This window comes from Solea solea, chromosome 11, assembly GCF_958295425.1.
Source record: "Solea solea chromosome 11, fSolSol10.1, whole genome shotgun sequence".
Lineage (NCBI taxonomy): Eukaryota > Metazoa > Chordata > Actinopteri > Pleuronectiformes > Soleidae > Solea > Solea solea.
In genome coordinates, this window is record NC_081144.1 from 2,527,292 (window position 1) to 2,550,052 (window position 22,761).

At 41.6% G+C, this 22,761-nt stretch overlaps 1 protein-coding gene across 9 annotated transcripts; it reads left to right on the forward strand.

The window, feature by feature from the left end:
• The first annotated feature begins 1,478 nt into the window (after window positions 1–1,478).
• On the forward strand, window positions 1,479–21,905 carry LOC131468589 (myelin transcription factor 1-like). Of its 9 annotated transcripts, none has more exons than XM_058643012.1 (23): window positions 1,479–1,827; window positions 2,888–2,963; window positions 3,116–3,170; window positions 3,644–3,683; window positions 3,788–3,853; window positions 4,072–4,328; window positions 5,369–6,589; window positions 7,717–7,836; window positions 8,062–8,152; window positions 10,280–10,393; window positions 10,489–10,706; window positions 12,089–12,291; window positions 12,400–12,615; window positions 12,745–12,899; window positions 13,701–13,763; window positions 15,183–15,251; window positions 15,716–15,778; window positions 15,870–15,953; window positions 16,711–16,932; window positions 17,799–17,890; window positions 18,006–18,109; window positions 19,247–19,390; window positions 20,789–21,905. In XM_058643012.1, exons 3-23 carry the CDS (start codon window positions 3,116–3,118, stop codon window positions 20,930–20,932), a joined length of 3,741 nt encoding a protein of 1,246 aa, XP_058498995.1. In that variant the 5' UTR covers window positions 1,479–1,827; window positions 2,888–2,963; the 3' UTR covers window positions 20,933–21,905. The 9 variants fall into 9 exon arrangements, with proteins under 9 accessions (XP_058498995.1, XP_058498994.1, XP_058498996.1 ...); XM_058643011.1 differs by having other exon boundaries at window positions 1,479–1,702; XM_058643013.1 differs by having other exon boundaries at window positions 1,479–1,702; window positions 3,791–3,853.
• Window positions 21,906–22,761: the final 856 nt, after the last annotated feature.

Sequence of the window (22,761 nt, forward strand, 5' to 3'; positions counted from 1 at the left end):
TTTTAATATACCCTTTAAATATTTAATGCTGCTGCTGTTGTATTTCTCTTTCTTTTTTTTAAATTGTAAATCACTTTGAAATGCCTTGTTATTGAAATGTGTTCTTTTGTGTTCTATTGCTTTGGAAGGCAATAAACTTGCCTTCCAAAGCTGACCATATAATGTCTATAACAAATATATATAATATAGTATACTTTTCACAGATAAAAAAATCACAAAGTGCTTCACAACAAATAAAATGTACACATAAAAACATAAAACAGGATTATAAGAACAAAAGTGCAGTCAATTAAACTACATTTTTAAGACCAGTGTAAATAGACATTGATCAAGAACAATCAGTGAGAGATTATAAGAGACATTCATCTAGAGTAAAAAGCCTGTCAAAAAAAGACGTGTTTTTAACTCTTATAAGCTTAAACAAGTAAAGAAGGCTCATTATGGGGATGAATTTAAAAAAGAAAATACATTCAATAAAGTATAATTATTTTATTTTCAATTTCTGCCACATGAAAATAATCTCACCTCAATTTTACACACTGGTCCTTTAAATTCTTCTTCTGGACTGATGTGATTTTTGATTGGACACAATCTTATCTAATCCACAGCTGGTGTCGTCCAATAGCAGCCGTTTGCATGTGACACGTGAATTTCCAGTTGCAAGACTTTAACATGTTGCCAGCTCAGTCTCAATTCTGGAGGCTCAGATTCTCATGATAAATGGTGTGTATTCATAACAGTTTTGCCGTTCACCCATTCTGTCATACAGTACATCTGTGTGCAGCACATTTCTCATTTTCAGTGTCTTGCCCAAGGACACATTGGCCTGTATAGACGAGTGGAGCCAGGAATCGAACCTACTACAACCTTCCAGTTGAAAGACAACTCACTCTACCACTGAGCCACCTCACCATCACTGCTATAATTACTGCTGCACACAGTGTGAGAGGGGATGAAAATACACATCCTTCCATTATTTATAAATCTTATCTTCCATTCATCCACCCGTCTTCTATCGCTTTCCTGGATAGGTCCTTATCTCGTCTTATCTTATCTTATCTTATCTTATCTTGTCTTATCTTATCTTATCTTATCTTATCTTATCGTTGATGCATTGCCAAGCCCTAGTACCTAATAAAGTGTTTGGTGAGTGTATTTGTGTAACTGTAGCCTCCTCCTGGTGTTAAGTTGCTGGCTGTTGTTGGTGAACTTCTCCTGCTCCTTTCTGCTCTTTTCTGCTCCTCCTGCTGCTCTCCTCGTTCCCCAGCTGTTTGGCTGCGGCCTTGTTAAATATTGACACCGCCTCCAGTGTTGCACGGCCCGGGCCCAGCATGAGCCAGAGCAGGACAGAGCCAGGGCCCTGTCAGGTCAGGGCTGCAGCTCTCCGGTTCTCCTGTAGGGGGCAGTGCAGGCAGTGGTGGCTTCTGTCCATGGTGCTGAAGATTACTGGGTTTGGCTCTGTCCTGGGTGCTGAACAGCTCCGTGTTGCTGCTGCTGCTGTTGTTGGGCTCAGAGTGACGCGGCTGCCGGATCACTTCAGTCCGCTGTGCTGCGATCTGCTGCTGGACTCCGCGTTTGCTGACACTCACCGTGTCAGTGCGTGTGTGTGTGTGTGTGTGTGTCACAGAGTGTGTGTGTGTGTGTGTGTGTGAGAAGGCCGGAGATGTCGGAGCGGAGGGGGAGGGGAAGTCACTAGCGGAAGGTAAGGCTTTATGTCTCCGTGACAAAGAGCGTGATGAAGCGCTCTTGCTTGTCGGTATTTCCTCGGGCCTTCGGTGGATTCCTCAGCGGACAGAAGGGACGTGACAAGGCCGGGCGTGTATTCAGGTGCATTTCTGACGCACGGGCTTTTAACCCGATTACGACTATGAGATGTTATTTCCTACAATGGCGGACGGCCCGCTGTCTATATTTACCGTGTAGTGTCGTGAACGACGTCCACGGAGGCTTTTGTGGGGTTTTGGTGTTTTTTGTCACGGTGCCCAGGTTAGGAGAAGAGAAAAGGCCTCGTCCCACTGAGAACTCGCTCTACATCCCGTTACTGTCTCTTTCATTGTTTACAAACACGGAGACACTTTTTAAAAAAGAAGCGACTCATTAGTTGTAATGTGATGTCATTTTATTTAGACAGAGACATAAATGTGTTGTTAAAGGTGAGGAAACTGCTATTTTCCGCTCACAGTCACCGTGAAACAACGGATGGACTTTATGTTCCAGTACAGTAACAATATGGTCATATTTGAGTATAATGGAAGTAATATTAACATAAAAGCATCTTTCTTGACAGTCATCAGCTTGCTGATAACAATGGAACTTTATTTAAAAAATATATATATTTTTGACTTTTAACTTTTAACATTTTCATGTGAAGGTAATTCACTAATTATAGCATAAAATAATCCCCATTACCAAATTATGACCTAGTTATTACTTTGGAAATAACGTGAAATGACTGTAATATTATCTCCCTATGACCAGTACAGGCCCAATAATGATCCCTATTTATTATTAATTGTTATTTTTGATTATTAACTAATAAGAAAACAAATGAAAATGAAACATATATGAGTCTACATGAGTATACTGTTCTGTAGTTGTCATTGAAGCTTCTTGGCAGTGGGTTAAAGAGGTTCTCATATTTCAATAAGATCATTTTTTTACATTTGTCTGTTTTTTTCAGTAGAATGTTCAAAATGGAGGCCGCACAGGCAGCCATTTTCTGACTTTGATTTTCTAGAATGAGTAAAGACAACCACAGAAATGTTTGTTGTTTCGGTAAACATGATGACATCACTGTGTCACGTGTATGAAATCCGTGGATTTGATTTGAGTGTTTGTGAATGTTTTTCTTTCATCAGCATGACTTGTTGTGTGTTCAATCCAACAGACAATGAGTTCAAAGGTCACGCACTGAGCCAAGAGTGAACCAGAGGAATCAACCCACAACAAGCCTCAGCATCAAAGTACACACCGTTCTTTCTTTCTTTCTTTCTTTCTTTCTTTCTTTCTTTCTTTCTTTCTTTCTTTCTTTCTTTCTTTCTTTCTTTCTTTCTTTCTTTCTTTCTTTCTTTCACCTCACTAACAAATCTTACACTTCTCTCCCTCTGAAATGCAGATGAGTCAAGACATCACAGAGACACGAACAAGAACCCGCTCCAAAGCCATCAGGGGTGTGTATAGACATCCACATGTACACACACGTACACACACACATAGTTTTGTTGGGGTGACAGTAGCTCAGTGGTAGAGACCAGCAACCAGCAGTTGTATTCCAGCATAAAGGTTGTTGGTTAGATTCCCGGCATTGCTAGTCTTGTTGATGTTCTTGAGCAAGACACCTAACCCCACATTGCTCCTGAGGCTGTGCTGGCAGCGTGTGAATGGGTAAATGTGTAGTGTAAGCTTTGAGGGGTCATTAAGACTAGAAACATCACTTTATAAATACAGACCATTTACATCCACGTGTTCTAAGTTTAAGATAAGATAAGATAGCCTTATTTATCTCACATGCGAATGAGATATTAAGAGTTGAATTGACATCCAATCCAGCCGTGCTCAGTAGCTTCCTGTGTGTCCTTCATAATAACAGTACACAACATTTACGTTCAATGTTCTCATGAAGTCTCTGCTCTTTCACCCTCAGCTTCAGAAATAGTGGGACAGGAGATGAAACAGGAGTTAAGGTAGGTCATTTATGAGGACTGTCAGTGTCTATAAATCATGTTTTAGGTCTCTCTCTCTCTGTGTATGAACTGTGTATGAACTGTGTATCTGTCTCACTGTGCAGCAGCTGTCCCACCCCAGGATGTGATGGCAAAGGACACGTCAGTGGACGATACTCCCGACACAGGAGGTAAAACTCACACACACCTCAGATGTCAAACCAGCCAGACAAAGACAAATGATTGTAAATTCATTTAAAAAAACATACATTTCATACAAACATTACAAAAAATCCTACCTGTATAGACATAATATGTCCGTGCAGCTTTTGTTTCGTTGTCTACATCTTAAGTTAGATGTTTCTAGCTGAGTGTTACATGTTTATTTGCGGCTCCTCCTCCTCCTCAGCGTACTGGGATGCCCGATTGTGAAGAAAAGGAAGCTGGAGGAGGCCGAGGCTGAGGCCGAGGAGAACCAGTCTGCTCCCAAGAGAAGGAACCAGCCTGCTGTCAAACAGGCAGCGGACGAGGGCTCCACCGCAGACAGTGAAGAAGAGGAGGAACAGAAAGAGGACGAAGAGGAGGAGGAGGACGAGGAGGAGGAGGAGGAGCAGGGGGGAGACCTCAAAGAGAAGAAAAAGTGCAAAAGTAAAGAGTCAGAACAAGGTGAGTCATGTAAAAATGACTGTTGAGTGTTCAGAGAACTCATTTTTATTGTTTTATAGGTTAGCATAGAGGTCACAAACCCGCGGCCCGCAGCCCACATTCAGCCCCCGCAATCAATTTCATGCTGTTCATGCCTTCATGCGTAATCTAGTTATAATGAGTTATTTCTGTATGTTTTTTTGCATTTTGCATCATAAATACATTTATATTGCAAACTATTTATTGTTCCATATCAAAACAAACACTTTTATTCTGAAATGATGTGAAATATCATAAATATTATCATTTTGATTATCTTTTTTCCCCCTACTGACCAAACTAGGCACTCAGAGGCCCCCCAGGTCAGTTAGTATGTTAGCACGCCTGTGTTATCCAATTAAACAGTAAAGGTAGGACTGATGGGTTATTATGTGGATTTTGAAACACATAGATTGTAGACCGTCAGCATTTGGCATCAGGGAGAAGAAGAACAACAGATGACTAATGGTTTAAAGGGATAATTAAGGGTTTGTGTGTGGTTGTCTGCAGTTCCCCGGTGTCCCTAAAATGATAAGAAGCACAGGTGAAATTAATGTAACCACAACAATAATAATCATGATAATAATAACTCGTATAGCACATTTATAAACTGTATTTATGAAGTACTTTGACACTTTTTGTTGGTTGTTGGTGGTAGAAACCCACCAAATAGAAAAATACCAAACGTCAAGTTGAATAATAACTATCAGATAAAGTCGGGTCTGTAAAACATGGGTTATGAAATCAGATGAAACAATGACTTATTCTTCATTTGACCAAGTGGGAAAAAAGAATACATTGAATCTCCCTCCTTCCACCACCACCTTTATATTTGAGAAGGACCGATGTCAGGGTCTGAGGATTTGAATTGTCTCATAAAGGTCAACATTTCGGACTCTGGCCTCAGAGGTTTGACGTCCTGATCAAACTTGTTCATCAGTGCTAAAAAACTCTCTGTGTAAATCACAAGGTAAATCTCTACAGACCTGTTTAAAACATTGTTTTATGCTTTAAATCCACAGCAGACTGCTCAGTGGTGACAGCAGAGGACACAGAGACGGCGGAGACAGTGGTTTGTCCTCCAGCCGAGGAGGACAAGAGCGAAGGCGTCACTTTGGAGACTGCAATCGAGGCTGAAGGTGAGAAAACTGGTGAAGAAGAGAAGGCGCTAATACCAGCCGATGAAGATCATCACCATCATCATCAACACCAGGAAGAAACAAAGGAGGAGCAGGAGAAGGACCAAGGTCCCCTGGTGACAGAGGAGGAGGAGGAGGACACGTCAGAGCCAGCCGAGGAAGACGTCGAGGTTATTGGGGCAACAAAGACAAACGAGGAAGAGGAGGCAGAAGAAGAGGAGGAGGAGGAGGAGGAGGAAGAGAAGGACGTGGAGGAGGAGGAGCAGCAGGACAGGGAAAATAATTTTGTGGAGCAGAGGGAGGTGAAGAGACAGATTCTAAGTCCGGAAAACTCTGATCACCAGTACTCCAGTGGTGATTACAAGCATCAGCCCAAAGACTCAGCCGAGATGCAGAGTCACAGGGAGGAACCAGAGGATGAGGAGGAGGAGGAGGAGGAGGAGGTGGACGAAGAGGAAGGAGAGGAAGAGGAGGAAGACGAGGAAGACGAGGTAGAGGAGAGGGAGGTCCACCAAGAGGTCGACACTCCTTACACTTTGAGTCCACACACTCAGGGATCAGATGCCGAGGTGTCACTCAGGGAAGAAAAGGTCATCACCCCCATGACTGAGGAAGAGGAGGAGGAGGAAGAGGAGGAAGATGAAGAGCAGGAAGAAGAGAGGGAGGAAGAGGAGGACGAGAGGCAAGGAAAGGAGGCAGGCGAAGTGGTGGAGGAAGACGAGGACGACCGAGAATCCAGCAAAGCCTCTCCGACGACAGTGGTCATCGAAGTCCACTCTGACGACGATGATGGTGATGACGATGAGGAGGAGGAGGAAGAAGACGAGGAGGAGGAGGAGGAAGAGGAAGAAGAGGAGGAAGAGGAGGACGAAGGAGACGAGCAGGATCGCGTCTCAGAGGGCTCTGGGATCACGGACGACTCAGAGAACTGGGACATGACTCGAGGGAACCTGGGTCTGCTGGAGAAGGCCATCGCTCTGAAGGCAGAGGAGGTGAAGGGAGGTCAGGAGGTCCAGAGTTCACCTGAGTATCACCCGTACAGCTCGTCCAGCAGGAGCTCCGAGCCTGCGTCTGTGGCCAGACGCTCGGGTCAGTACAGCAAAGGTAACATTCACTGTCTCTGCAACTAAAACTGCTCCAAAAATACACTCAGTAAACAGAAATACTTTTAATATATTAACATTATTATTATTATTTTCTCGATGAATCGAGTCCTTGTTTGGTCTGTAATATATACAGAAAATGTTGGAAAATGTTGATCGGTGTTTTTCAAACCTGGAAATGTTTTTGTCCACAAACCAAAATTATTTCCTTTGTTATCTGGAGCAAATGTGCACATTTAAGAAGATGAAGAAAATGTGATGATCAAAAATGCTGATGATTAATTTAGTAATTGATAATAAACAGTTAATCAAATAATCGTCGCAACCCTATATCATATGATACATGATATGAAATGATATAAGAAGCTGAATAAGTGAAAGTGTGAAAATACAGTATGTACATGTTTGTACAGTAGTTATTTCCTATTATACAGCATTTACACTAACTTATTTTAGATTTAAGGGACAACCGACGTCTTCTGTGTGCCCACTTGATCCTGTTTTTGTCCAGACATTAAGACACAGCAGGTTTTTGTCTTCTCGTCATTTGTCTTTTGGCTCTTTGTAGGAAGAAAAATGTTAAACTCCCTCAGTGTCTATAATTAAAATAATAATAATAAAAAAAAAAATATATATATATACATATTAATATATGTATATATTTGCTGCTGCGTTGAAGAAACAAATTAACTGTGGTTTTAAACTTCTTCTCACTTCTTCTTCATATGCATATGTCAGTAAAGTGATTATATGTGTGTTAAATTATTTGTGCACAGCTCACACAGTGTCAAATACTTGCCACTACTCCCACGACCGCTGCCGTCTTTATTAAATGTGGTTGCCATGGATATTTAAAAATAAATAAATAAAAGAACTCAGTGTACCAAGACCGTATAATAGATACTGTGGGATGTTAAATGTCACATTTAAATACAAGTCCCCAAAACATGCAGTGGCAGTGAGTCTCTACACTGCAAGGAGCATCACGGTGGAATTATTTATGAATTAATCGCTTAAATCACGTCATGTCAACCGCCAAACTACCATTTATCCATGTAGATCCTTGGTTTTACTTTGTGTTATAGTTAAGGAATACAGTGTGTGACAGTCCCGTCTCCTCTGTTCTAGACAAGAAGGAGGTGAAATGTCCGACCCCGGGGTGTGACGGTACAGGTCATGTGACTGGACTGTACCCTCACCACCGCAGTCTGTCTGGATGTCCTCACAAAGACCGAATCCCTCCAGAGAGTGAGTACACGCTTTCATAATCATCCAGAGCACAAACATCGGTACTAGTACTAATATGACTTCTTCCTCCTGTTTTAGAAAATAAAAAATTACTAATAATACTTACTTTTTTTAATGCCATTAACACTTCTTCCAGCTAATTTGCGGCTTTCACTGCTAATCCTGTTACTACTGTGACTGACCTCAGTCTGTCTGTCTGTCTGTCTGGTGTTGGTGTGTCTGTAGTTCTGGCCATGCATGAGAACGTCTTGAAGTGTCCAACTCCTGGCTGCACAGGCCAAGGACATGTCAACAGTAACCGCAACACACACCGCAGGTTAATAACAACACACACACTCATACACACACACACACACACACACACACACACAGGTTCACACAGCTGTCCTTTTAAGGACTCTCATTGTCTTCTATTCCTTTGGACGGCCTAACCCAAGCGTTACCTCTAACCTTAACCATAACCACTTAATGCCTAACCCTAACTCTAAGCTAACCAGAATTCACATAATCAAACTTCCAAACTTTAACTAAAAAAATTAGATTCTGCTTCATTAGGACCAGGTTTTGGTCTACGACCTCGGGACTACTGGTCCAGAAAAGGTCAGTGTTTATGCCAGAAAAGGTAATGAATTACATGTGCATTTTAAATCACATCCGTTAGTGAGTAAAAAGATAAAAAATTAAGAATGTATGCACCTTTGGCAGTGAAGAATGAGGACAGGTGAACGACGAAGACAAGTGAACGTCAAGGACAGGTGAACGACGAGGACAAGTGGATGATGAGGACAGGTGAACGATGAGGACAAGTGAATGATGAGGACAAGTGAATGATGAGGACAGGTGAACGATGAGCACAGAGGACCAGTGAATGATGAGGACAGGTGAACGATGAGCACAGAGGACCAGTGAATGATGAGGACAGGTGAACGATGAGGACAGAGGACCAGTGAATGATGAGGAGTGGTGAATGATGAGGACAGGTGAACGATGAGGACAGAGGACCAGTGAATGATGAGGACAGGTGAATGATGAGGACAGAGGACCAGTGAATGATGAGGACAGGTGAATGATAAGGACAGGTGAATTGGCGCTAATTAAGGTCCTTGAGTGTTTGTGACCTTTTTTCTTAAAAGAATGAATGTTCTCCTTTTTGCGCGACACAAGAAAAAACCCAACCTTGTTAAAAAGTAAATAAGTAACTATTACTCTCAGTAAATTTTAAACAAATGTCTTTTTTTACTTTAACTTGAGTACATTTTTAGACCAATACTTGTACTTGTACTTGTGTCAAAATAGTGGTACTTTTACTTGAGTAGACTATTTCAGTACTCACAAACATGTATACAGATAGGCCTGACTTTTCAGAGGACAGTTGAGGTTGTATGAAGTATTATCTCATCGTCAGCATCTATAGACCATCTGTGAGACACGCAGGGACACTGGAGGAAAAACACATTTTAGTCTTAACAAAAGGCTCAGTCAGCTGAAGTGTACGCTATCTTTAGAATATGTTCTCACTGTTATCTCACACAAAGTTTCTGTCACCATCGAGAAAAATGGCTGTGTGATAAATGTGTGATTTTACGTCACGGCACACAGGAGGTGTGGATCCGCGGCCGCTTCCATCTGTTAGTAAAATGTGTTATTTTGTGACTTTATGGTGTTTACAACTTGGACTTTGTTAGTGTCTTTAAAATCCTTTGTTTGGATTTACCTATGTCGTACAAACTTCAATTCAATGCAGAAGCAGACACAGAAAAAGGCTGTGTAACAGTGAGATACTGTAGTAAAGATAATCTCAAGATACAGTTTATTAGATGGGCTTAGAGTTTTTAGGAGGCTAAAATCTGTTTTTCCTTGTGTCCCTGCTGGCAGCCATGTTTTCACTGAATGACTTCCTGTCTCATTGGGGTTCCTAGCACAGTCAGGTGTATGTATGTCTTCAAAAAAACACGGACTATCCCTTTAATTTGACATTTATTGTGGTAATTATGGCAGGGATTTTAGACCTCAGAACTCTAATGGTCTAAATATAGATTTTACGGCCTTTGGAGTTGAATTCTGGTTCAATTTGGTTTATAAATGATTTAAAAATAAAGATGTCACACTAAGCACTGAGCAAAATCTCAGGGAAGAATAATCTCATAATACTACTAACACATTCTTAGTCTGTCTGTAGACGGATTAGCAACACTTTGATCTTCTGTACATGAGTGTTTTCATATCTCTTTATCCTCCACATGAGGGTCGTGAGGGTCGCTGGTGCCAATCCCTGACAAAGGGCAAAAGGGCAGGTCGTCAGTCCATCACAGGGACACATAGAGACAAACAAACCATCCACGCTCACACTCACACTCACACCTACGGTCAATTTTAGAGTATCAGATTTGCCTAATCCCCAAATCATTCAAATCCAAACCTGTGGCTGTGTCTCTCCCGTCAGTCTGTCTGGCTGTCCCATCGCAGCAGCGACTAAGCTCAATAAGACCCAGGACAAGCAGGTTATTTTGCAGCCGACCTCCAGTGAACCCTCCTCCAACTCTGACCGAGTGCTCAGGTAGGAGACAAACCTTTACCACCACAGGTTTCTACTGCACGTCCACGTCTCTGCAGGAATAAAACAAAAACATCACTGATGTCTTTCTCTTTCAGGCCCATGTGCTTTGTGAAGCAGCTGGAGATCCCTCAGTACGGCAGCTACAGGCCCAACACCGTGACCACCACGCCTCGGGCGAACCTGGCCAAGGAGCTGGAGAAATACTCCAAGGTGTCATTTGACTATGCAAGCTTTGATGTCCAGGTGTTTGGAAAGCGCACGCTCATTCCAAAGTCACCCGGCACTCCTGAAACATCACCGAAAGCCTTCAAATGTAAGTCATACTCTTCACCTGAAGAAGATCTTCTTAGTTCCCAATCCTGGTCCTCAGGGACTCCTGCCTGCATGTTACCCTGCAACAACACACCTGATTCAAATAAATGGGGTCGTAATCAGGCTTTTACAGAGCTTGAACATTTGAATCAGGTGTGTTGGAGCAGGGCAACATCTAAAACAGGCAGGCCAGTGAGTCTCTGAGGACCAGGATTGGGAAACACTGATATAGACCCTTCCATTACATCAGTGTTTCTGAATCCTGGTGATTCAAATGGTCAGCTCATCAGCAAGCACTGCAGAAGCCTGATAACGACCTATTTATTTGAATCAGGTGTGTGGGAGTGTGAGTCCTTGAGGACCAGGTTTGAGAAACACTGCATTACATCACCATATCTATAGCTAAAAGAAAATGCTCATTTATATGCCGTTAAGTGAATATTGGAAGGTAGTTTACAGAGATAAGCAGTAGGTGGCGCCACAGCAGGAGAAGCATAAGAAGACACAAATTGATGACGTAAATAAAGACCACAAGCAGCCTCTCATACTCTCATCGCTAACCCATTTATTATCGTTAAATTATCGTAATATTTGCTTCTTGCTTTCACGAGGAACGTTGTGGTTTCCTCATCAGTCCACACATTCCTAATGGTGACACTAGAGATTATAAGGAATGTGTGACTCCTTTGTGCACTTGTACCTTTCCCAAAGTTCCTCTTTCTTTGAGTAAGCTTCTGCTTCATCTGAAGCAATGATGCCGTGTTTCCATTATGGTACATGGGTCAGGCTTGCTTTTGACAGCAGCTCGGTTTGTGACGTCACGCTTTGAGAACAGACTGCAGGTGTTGAAGAAGCACCAGTCTCAAAAGGGAGTTATGTTTTTCTGCTGTGGGTCTAGCGCCACCCAAACCGTATCGTACCATTTTACTTCGGGACCCCAAGGGGAAGGGTGCCAAAAATGGAATGGTTGGGGCCAGTTATTTTGGCACTAATCGTAATGGAAATGCAAAAAGAATACGTACCGCACTGTACCAAACTGAACCGGTCAATTCAGTGAAAACACAGCTTTATATGAGGCTTATTCTAAGGCCACAAAAAACCAACAATTTTTATTTTAAATGCTGCTGATAAACTCTCCAAAAGTTGTCTGTGAGGTCTGTCGTCAACACGTCAAAATTCTCTATAAGTCAGTCTGATATAACATGACATCATTTAAGTCCCATTTAACTTCAATTTAAGGTCTTTTGTCACACACTGTTCATGTAGGATCTCAGTTCACTGTGATGTGACTGTGTCTAACCATCAGCTCGTGTCAGTCACCGCACTCGTCGTCTGCTCTCTCTTCTGCTCGACTGAATTTATTTTTCCTCTACTCCCACGCAGCTAAATCATTCCCTAAGGCCTCCTCCCCGAGTCACAGTGTGTCTGGAGGATTTTCTAAGAGCGGCTCCTCCTCCAGTGGTTATGACTACAGCCAAGATGCAGAAGCAGCGCATATGGCAGCAACAGCCATCCTCAACCTGTCCACCCGCTGCTGGGAGAGACCCGAGACTCTCAGCGCCAAGCCCAGGGAGACCTGCACCAAGGTACACTGACTCTCAATCACAAAGGTTCTCCTGAGGACTTTAAAACCACCTCCTCCTCCTCATCATCATCATCATCATCAACATGTTCTGCATGTTCCATCTCTGCAGGAATCAGACATTGAAGTGGATGAAAATGGCACACTGGATCTCAGCATGAAGAAGACAAAGAGGGAAGGCATGCAGTCTCTCGAGCCGTCCTCGTCCTCGTCTTCGTCCTCTCAACACACCGGGGTCTCCTTGTCTCAGGGCCATCCTCAGCCAGAGTGGGAGGGGCCATTGGACTTCACCAAATCAAGTGGAGTCAAAGACGAAGACCATGAAGAGGTATTTTAATGAATGAAAAGGATGAAATATGAATGTTTCGCTGCACTGAAACAACCACAAAAACAAGAAAATCCATTATATCCTTAACCTTTTTTTTCTGCGTGTTAATCTGTTCTTTCTCTGCCTCAGGTGGAGAACATGGCTCCGTCGTACACCTCATCCGATGCTGAGGACGAGGACCAGGACAACGACAACCTGGAGGACAGGAAGTACCCCGGCGAGGTCACCACCAGCAGCTTCAAGGTCAATTTTCAGCCCAAAGACAGCAAAAAAGACCTGCTCATGTAAGTCACAGCCTTTGTCACAGCTAAATTCAAAGTTGTTGTTATATTTGTTGTTATAATGTTCTATTTCTCCAATTTGTGTATATGCAAGTTTTAGTCTTATATAGTATTGTCTCTTCCTGTTAAAGGGCCAGTGTGTGACAATTATCTAGTGGTGAGACTGTAAACTGCAACAAATGGACGACTTAATTCTACGTTCACGCCGAATGAGAATTTCAACATCGCGCTGAATTATTCGTGAACATTTTTCTGCTGTTCTCGTGTGCGTTCACATCCATCACGTCTATTAATGACTTTATTAATGCGTGTCTACGCAGGTCAGGGAACTACGGTGGCCTTTTGCATTCCAGAAATATAGATATAAACACTCTTCACAACTCTCCGGTTACCGTTTACTTCTTTGTTGGTTTATGCATTGGGTAAATGTGGGTGGAGCCATCGTCCTTCCTAGCCTGCGCAGTAAAGGCCCTTATCTAAAATACAGACAAAAGTATTCTAAGTATTAGTATTCTAAGACTAAGAAAACCAATCAGTTACTATTTTAAAGCAATGACACTTATTTTATTTTATGCAAACATACATATGGGCAGTATAGTCAGTTTCTACAAGGAAAACCCTCCTAAATGTTACACACTGCACCTTAATACCAGCTTGAGCGTCAGATTTGATAGAATCTGGTTGGACAAATGTTTGTGTGACGATTTATGAAGAATAAACCGACTGAACCCAAAATGGAAAAGTCTTTTCCAAAGACAGTGACTGATGTATGAGTGTGTGTGTGTGTGTGTGTCTTGGCTGCAGATGTCCCACCCCAGGCTGTGACGGCAGTGGACACATTACGGGCAACTACGCGTCTCATCGAAGGTGAGAACCTGCACTGTGATTTAAAATAATCCCTTTTTTTAAATTTTTTATTAGAGTTTTTAAATTTATGGTGTGAATACAGTTAAGAGGTAGATGGTTGAGGTTGCTGCTGCCTCATTTAGGACCAGGTTTTTGGTCTCCATGAGGACTACCGGTCCAGACAAGGTCAGTGTTTATGACAGAAAAGGGCGTAAAAAGACGTATAAAATATAAAGTACACACACGCTCTCTCTCTCACACACACACACACACACACAGAGGTTGATACACATCTGTACAGTCAGACTCCAATCCAATTTTAATGTCAGGTGTGAATAGTCGTACTTAGTGCTCGTCACATGCTCTCACGTTACTGAAGATGGCTGTTAAAACCAGGTTTGGACAGGGCCATAATATCCATGTAATAGCATACGCACGCACACACACACACACACAAACGCACGCACACTCGCAATTGCACACGCACACGCACATAAAATATAGTCATCTGCTTAATGGGGACTTGATTTTTGTCCCCATACGGAAGAGAAGTCCCCATAATGTGACTGTGTAAACAGATTTAGGTCCCCACAACATGAGGAATACCAGGTACACACACACAGTCTGGTTTCCATCACTTTAGAGGACATTGCACTGACTTAGATTAATTTCCTGGAGACTTACTTTAACCTTAACCATAATTACTACTGACCTAATCCTAACCCTGACCTTAACCTCACCCTAACTTTAAAACATGTCTTCACCTTAAAATGTAATCATTTATGTTACAGGGACTTAATTTTGTGACTGTGTAACAGATTTAGGTCCTTACAACATAAGGAAATCCAGGTACACACATGTGCGTGCATGTGTGTGTGTGTGCATGCGTGCGTGTGTGTGTACCTGGTATTCCTTATGTTGCGGGGACCTAAATGACCACATTTTAAGGTGAAGGCTGAAGTCAGAGTTAGGATTAGGTCAGTATTAATGATGGTTAAGCTCAGAGCAAGTCTCCAGGAAATGAATGTAAGTCAATGTAATGTCCTCTGAAGTGATGGACACCAGTGCGCACACACGCACACACGCACTAAACGGATGGCTGTGTCTCAGGAGGTAGAGGTCAGTGGTTGCTGCTCCACATGGTCCACATGTCAGACTCCTTGGCTAATAACCCTCCGGTGAGTGAATGGATGAATGTGACCTGTAGTGGTAGAAAAAAACAACAACAAGTTCTTAAGAAAGACACATACATTTACCTTTTTGACACTTAGATGTCCTCCAGCGAGCCTGTGTGTGTGTGTGTGTGTGTGTGTGTGTGTGCACACTCAGTCCTCTCCTGGCTCTGTAGTCCAGCTCAGGCTCTCTTCACTCAGACGTTCTGTTCACAGTCTGCTTCTCTGACACTCTCCCCTCTCTCTTTTTCTCTAATGTATCTTCCAGTCTGTCAGGCTGTCCTCTTGCTGATAAATCACTTCGGACCCTCATGGCTGCCCACACAGCTGAACTAAAGTATGTCTGCTTTCTCCTATCTCTCACCTCCAACATGTTCACTGAGCACCTCAGTCCTCAGCTACGTCTCTGTCCCTTCTCTCCTGTACACACACTGATACACAGTCAGCATGACTCGCTGAGTTTTCAACCCCGTTTTTCCTAGACAGACTCCAAAAGATTCACTCTCTATAATATTTGACCCATGTATGCATTGAAAGAGGATAAAAGTAGGATCAGTTGTGATGATAGTTATATAAAGTTCAGCTCACTCTTTTGTCATCTTCTCACGTGTGAAAGTTTTGCTCCGTTGTTTTTGTTGAGTCCTTTGCATTAAGGTGGCAGCAGGGACACATCCCACTAACTGGATGTGGCATCATTATGAATATTTAGTCAAAAAGAAAAAAAAAGAAGAAATGATTAAATTACTGATGGTGTTATTGATGAGAGCCTGTTAAGAGAGAGCACGTCTGTGTGTGTCTCAGGTGTCCCACCCCAGGTTGTGATGGATCAGGACACATCACTGGAAACTACGCCTCACACAGAAGGTAGGAAGGAGTTCTCTGCTCTTGTTCTGCTGCTGCTGCTGCTTCATCAGTGACGTGTGTCCTTCATCACGCTCATGTTTGTCTCCTCCAGTCTGTCCGGGTGCCCCAGAGCCAAGAAATGCGGGATCAAGTCCACCCCGACCAAGGACGACAAGGAAGACTCTGAACTGTTGAGGTGAGAGACGTGAACTTAAGGGCTGCGTTTGAATCCTCTCCTGAGAAATGAAGTGTCTATAGATGTTGTCGTGTTTTACCTGATTGGCGGAAACAAAACGTTTTTTCCTTGTCTTTTATGGAAATGTAGGATTATAATTGTTTTATGTTGAATTTTGGACTGAACATCAAACTCTGGAGTTACAAAAAGCTTCATGTGGTCGAGGAAATGTATTGTTTGTCACACAGAAAAACTGGTCTGTGAATTTGTTCAGGGTGTAAGTTAAATAAAACTTAAACAGTACATATATATATATATACACATATATATATACATATGTATGTATATATACATACATACATATATACATATGTATGTATATATATATATATACATACATATATATGTCAATCAATTGCTGATATACAGTATGTCGTATTTATTTATTATTTATTTACACTTACACAGCAGATGTAAGATGATTTTATATAATGTAAATACTGAAATTCTGTGATGATATTGTAGTTATTATACACATATTTAACTCATGTTTTCATATAATATATATGATATTTTGATAATGACTTATATATCTATGTATTATCCCTCAGTATCAGTATATTAGACGATGTTTAGCTAAAATACACAGATGGGCCTTCATATTAACAATAACACATACTTGCACAATGGTGATAAATAGACCAGTAAATGTTGTCTGTTTAAAATACCTAATTATCTTTGTCTTTTTTAACATTCTGGGACACTGTCTTGTCTCCAGGTGTCCGGTTCCTGGCTGCGACAGTCTGGGTCACATCAGTGGAAAGTACGCCACCCACCGCAGTGCCTATGGCTGCCCGCTGGCGGCACGCCGCCAGAAGGAAGGGCTTCTTAACGGCACTCCCTTCTCCTGGAAGGCCTTCAAGAGCGACGGCCCGACCTGCCCGACGCCGGGCTGCGACGGCTCCGGTCACGCCAACGGCAGTTTCCTGACGCACCGCAGGTACCTGACACTGAACGTCTGTTTGTTTATGTGGCGAGTTCGTAGGGCTTTGATCCCTTGATTGCAAAGATCTTCAAAGCCATTCAGGACTATTCTAATTCACTGCAAGGTTTTGTTTTGGGGTTTTGGTTTTAGTCTAATTTGGAGAAGTGGTGTTAATAAGTCATGGCTTCAAATTCATGGATCAGGCAAGAACGACACATCTTTGTACTAACTTCTCTTAGAAGAAACTTTATTGTCATTGTACTTGGTACCACTAAAATGTGTTTGTCCTGCAGCAATAAAATAGACTACTATACTATAGAAAACTAAATATTTAGTCATATATGATACTGGTGAAAGCAAATTTTATTGGGAATGGTGCACAATAGTCTCACACATGTTCCTCACAGCAGGAAACTGAAGTTTGTGTCTTTTTTGTAAACTACTCACTCTCCTGCACCAAGGTTTACAGAGGAAATTCAGCATTTATTGCTCACAGGAACAAGGTGATTTGTTGTGTTAGTGCTGCCCTGTTTAGTAAGTTTGTGTCTGTCAGGGTCACTTCAAAATCAAAGATTTCTAACAACTAAATGTTAACTAACTGATGGAAGGAGCAGTGGATCAGTGGATCAGCTACTCGCCGTGTGCTGTGAAGCAAAATTGCTGATTTTGCTGACTCTGTGGGATTTGGTACAGGGGAGTTGGTAGTTTACAAGTAAGATGCTGAGTGAATATGTGAAATGTTAAGATAGGAAAACAAGTGAATATCCCTGTCAAATGTCAAAGCTCATGATTTTGACCTCTTGAACATTAAATGAATATGCATGAATTTCAAAAAAACATGAAAAATCTGTTAAATTTTTAATCTTACCGTATCCTCTCAGTCTGTCAGGTTGTCCCAGAGCGTCAGCCAACAAGAAGAGAGCCAAGTTGCCTGGAGACGAGTACATTACTGCAAAGTTCAGAGCCAGTGATGGTGAGAGACTCTTACTTTCTTACTCTATGTTCCACATGTCTCACGTGTGGACACTTCCAAACAAAACACAATGTCTCACAGCAGTGTTTTCTGTGTTTTCCGTGTGTTTGCTCAGTTCTGGACAATGATGAGGACATAAAGCAGCTCAACAAGGAGATCAACGAGCTGAATGACTCCAACTCAGAGATGGAGACAGACATGATGAACCTGCACACTCAGGTGAGCTCCGGGCGCTGGTAGATAAAGACAAAAACAAGATGGAGGCTATATAGGCTATATGCCATGATGGTTTTTGCAAGCGTCATGTGCAACCAGGCTCCTATTGAACGATACACTCATGTGTGTGTGCCGCACTTTATCATCTGTTTTCCTCTAAATGGGAACAAAATTTGACAAATGTGACATTGTGATTCATTGGAGAAGAGCTGAGACTGATGATTGAGACGACTGACTCCACAGAAATGTGATTACCGACGTTTTAAGTAGAAGCTCGAGTTATTTTGGCTTTTTCCGTCCTACTTCTTTGGCTTCACTTTTCAAACCTTAAGGCTACATCTATTTTTATCATCATCATCGTCATCGTCATCGGCTGTCACTTGAGACGAGTATGACTGTCCTCTCTGCAGGGTCATCTACCTGTGGGTCTTCAGATGGCTGTAGATGTCTGTGGATCCGTGATCCATACTTTGGTGCAGTGTGGGGAGGGGAAAGTAGAGGTCATGAGTGGGGGGGGGCGGAGCCTTCTTCTGTCTTTCCTTTGCTGTCTTGCAGAGTTCCATTTCATGATACGCTGCACCTTTCTGCACTGCTTCTGTCGAAAGCAAGGTCGTCCACCCCCCAGTTACAGGACATGATGTTTTGTTGTTGTCCTTCAAGGGTTTCTTTTGCCCACCAGAGGCTCGCTGTCCCTCTTTTAACTGGGCGTATACAGTCTGTGACTCATCCTGACTGTGTTTTCCTTCTCTACCAGTCACTCAAGTCAACACACACAGAAGGACACATCATTTTGCTTTCTTCAGCGTGTACAGAATTTGACAGATTTGAATAATATCAAGTCCAAAGTCAAAAAGCTACACCATCCACATTTATATTAACCCTGTCGTAGTTTTGCTTTCAAAACCAGTGTGGAGTTTTCACAGAAAAACAGAGAATCAGACTGATATTCCATATTTGTTACACTGCGGAGGATAGCATTTACTCGGTATCGACACACTGGAGTGTTTAGTTAGTATGATAAAACAAAACAGACCTGTGTGTCCTTATCTACGTCATGCTACTGCTGCGTCTTCACGATTTGTTCTTCAGCTGTCTGTGCTAATGCCTCTCGACGATGTTCTGCGTTTGTCTCTGCTTCAGATCTCTTCGATGGAGAAGAACCTGAAGAGCATGGAGGAGGAGAACAAACAGATCGAGGAAAGGAATGAGGCCCTGTTCTTGGAGCTGTCAGGCCTGAGTCAGGTCCTGATCCGCAGTCTGGCCAACATACGCCTGCCCACCATGGTAACTATACACTATGTGGTTTTTTGAGTTTTCTTTATTGATATGTGATTAAAAAGATTTAGTTATCATGATATTTGATGTATGAGAGGAAGAGGAATGTAGGCACAAGACAGAATACCTGTGTGTGAGACAGGTGATGGTGATGGATGTTGAAGGTGCAAGGAGTAGAGGTGGAGAAAGCGGATGTGTTTAAAAACCTGGGGGTCGACCATCTAAAGCGATGGACAGAGCACAAGAGAGGTGAGGAAGACAGTGCAGGCAGGGTGGAGTGGGTGGAGATGAGTGTCAGGGCTGATGTGTGACGCAAGGATAGCAACTAAAAGTGAAAGAGAAGGTCTACAAGATGTTAGTGAGCAGCAAAAGTGGAAGAGAAGGTCGACAATATGCTAGTGAACAGCAAAGGGGAAAGAGAAGGTCTACAAGATGCTAGTGAACAGCAAAGGTGAAAGAGAAGGTCTACAAGATGCTAGTGAAGAGCAAAAGGGAAAGAGAAGGTCTACAAGATGTTAGTGCACAGCAAAAGTGAAAGAGAAGGTCTACAAGATGTTAGTGAGCAGCAAAAGTGAAAGAGAAGGTCTACAAGATGCCAGTGAGCAGCAAAAGTGAAAGAGAAGGTCTACAATATGCTAGTGAGCAGCAAAAGTGAAAGAGAAGGTTGAAAATATGCTAGTGATCAGCAAAAGTGAAAGTGAAAGAGAAGGTCTACAAGATGTTAGTGAGCAGCAAAAGTGAAAGTGAAAGAGAAGGTCGACAATATGCTAGTGAACAGCGAAAGTGAAAGAGAAGATCTACAAGATGCTAGTGAAGAGCAAAAGGGAAAGAGAAGGTCTACAATATGCTAGTGAGCAGCAAAAGTGAAAGAGAAGGTCTACAAGATGCTAGTGAGCAGCAAAAGAGAGAGGTCTACAAGATGCCAGTGAGCAGCAAAAGTGAAAGAGAAGGTCTACACGATGCTAGTGAGACCTGATATGATATATGGCTTGGAGACAGTGGCATTGTCTAAAAGACAGGAGGTGGAGATGGAGGTGTCAGAGCTGATGAGATTTTCTTTGGGAGTGACCAGGACCTACAGGATTAGAAATATTAGAGATATTAGAGAGACAGCTTAGGTTAAACGTTTGGAGATCAAGGTTGAGAAGGTTTGGTCATGTGCAGAGGAGGGATAGTGATTATATTGGAGAAAGGATGTTGAAGATGGAGCTACCAGGAGGGTAGGAGGACAAGACCACGGAAAGGGTTCATGCATGTTGCTATGGAGGACAGTTGGTGTCATAGAAGAGGACACAAGGGAGAGGACAAGATGTAGGCAAATAATCTGCTGTGGTGACACCTATAGGGAGAAGCTGAAAGGAAATAAATCATGACATGTAAAATAATCTCTCATCATTGTCCGTTCAGCAGGAGCCGCTGTCCGAGCAGAACTTTGACAGCTACGTTGACACCCTCACCCACATGTTTACCAACAAAGACTGCTACCAGAACCCCGAGAACCGGGCTCTGCTCGAGTCCATCAATCAGGCCGTGAAGGGCATCGAGGTGTGACGGACAGCGGGGGGGCGGGACCATCACACTGACCACACCTTTTCTTTCCCATACCCTTCAAATACTGTGTGTAATGACTTTCTTCTCATTTTGGAACTTTGTCCTCTGTTCTTTGCGTTGGTTTCCCGTTTGCATGTTGCTTTACGATGGTGTGTGTGTGTGTGTGTGACACGTGTGTGTGACATGTATGTGTGTGACGTGTGTGTGTGTGTGTGTGTGCACACTGGAGTCAAAGGTTTACACTTGAGGCAGGAGTACAGTGTAGAGGCTGAGCCGAGCAGACTTTGTTTAGTTAGTGAACTGATCTCATCTCCACTCAGTGATGTTGATAGTATTCTGTACGAGCATAGTGATGTTGCACCTTCAGGACTAGTTTGTAGATTCATTCTTACAATTGCTGTCTAACTATTTAAGTCCTTTGAAAATGTTGGTTTAATAATAACTTATTTACTCATGTCCGTTGTATTATATTTATTTTTTGGCTTATTTATTATACATTATTTATTTATTTATTAAGTTTTTGTTTTCATTTGAAAAATGCTACCTGAGAAGATTTTAAAAACGGTAATCAAGAGAAGGTAATGGTTTCCTCCGCATCGCTGAACAAAAGAGGAAATATTTTAAGATATCAACTATGAATTGTTTTATATATCTTATTATTTATTTAAAATACAGGGATCTTTTTAAGTGCAAATATTTTGTATCTGAAAGTTTTTAATAATTTTCTAAATATTTTTTTTCTTTGGTGCTTATGTTCATATGATTTTCCTTTTATTTCCACAAACTATTTTCAGTACATTGCAATACACTGTGAATATTGAGCTGCACATATTTGGTATTTATTTGGTGATGAAGAACAAAGTGATGGTGACTATTTATTTTGTATCGTCTATGTGTTTATGATTGTGTATGGATTAGTCTTTTAAGTTGCTCTCTTGAAATAAAGGTTAACCCACAGTGCATGTGGATTTAATTTGTGTGGACTCATCTCTTTAATACGACAGCATATATATATACATATACATATACATGTATATATATGTATATATATATATATATATATATATATATACATATATATGTATATATATATATGTATATATATATATATATATATATATATATATACACATACATATACATATATATATATATGTATACATATACATATATATACACATACATATACAATATATATATGTATACACACATATATACATACATATATACACACATATATACATACATATATACATACACACACATATATGTATATACACGTATATATATACATACATATATGTATATATATACGCGCGTATATATGTATATATACACGTGTATGCACGCGCGCACACACACACACACACAAATCGCCACCTAGTGGTTAATTAGTGCTCTACCTTTGAGATACACTAGTTTACGGGTCACAGAAGTTGTAACTGCCATGATATGCAATACTTACCTATGTTTAAGTGCTTTTAACAGGGGATTGCAGCAACACTGGGCTTAACAATTATCATTTTCATTCGCATTTTGAAAGAAGACAATTAGCAAAGGCTGAAATTGTTATGTTTCACTTTAGATTTTTCATTGTTTTAAGCAACTTTTTAAAGAGGAAACAATCCATAAATCTTTAACTGGACTTCATGTGGTAATCCACCATCATATTTTTGCAAATCAAATCACAAAATCTGCCAGAACAAGATCACGGTAAGATACTTTCTCCAAATTAGAGTTTACAGAATAAACATTTTCAGTGTGATCAAGTGACTTATGTTATTCATAAGAAATTATTAATAAATAAGCTGCTTTCAATAAAAAAAATG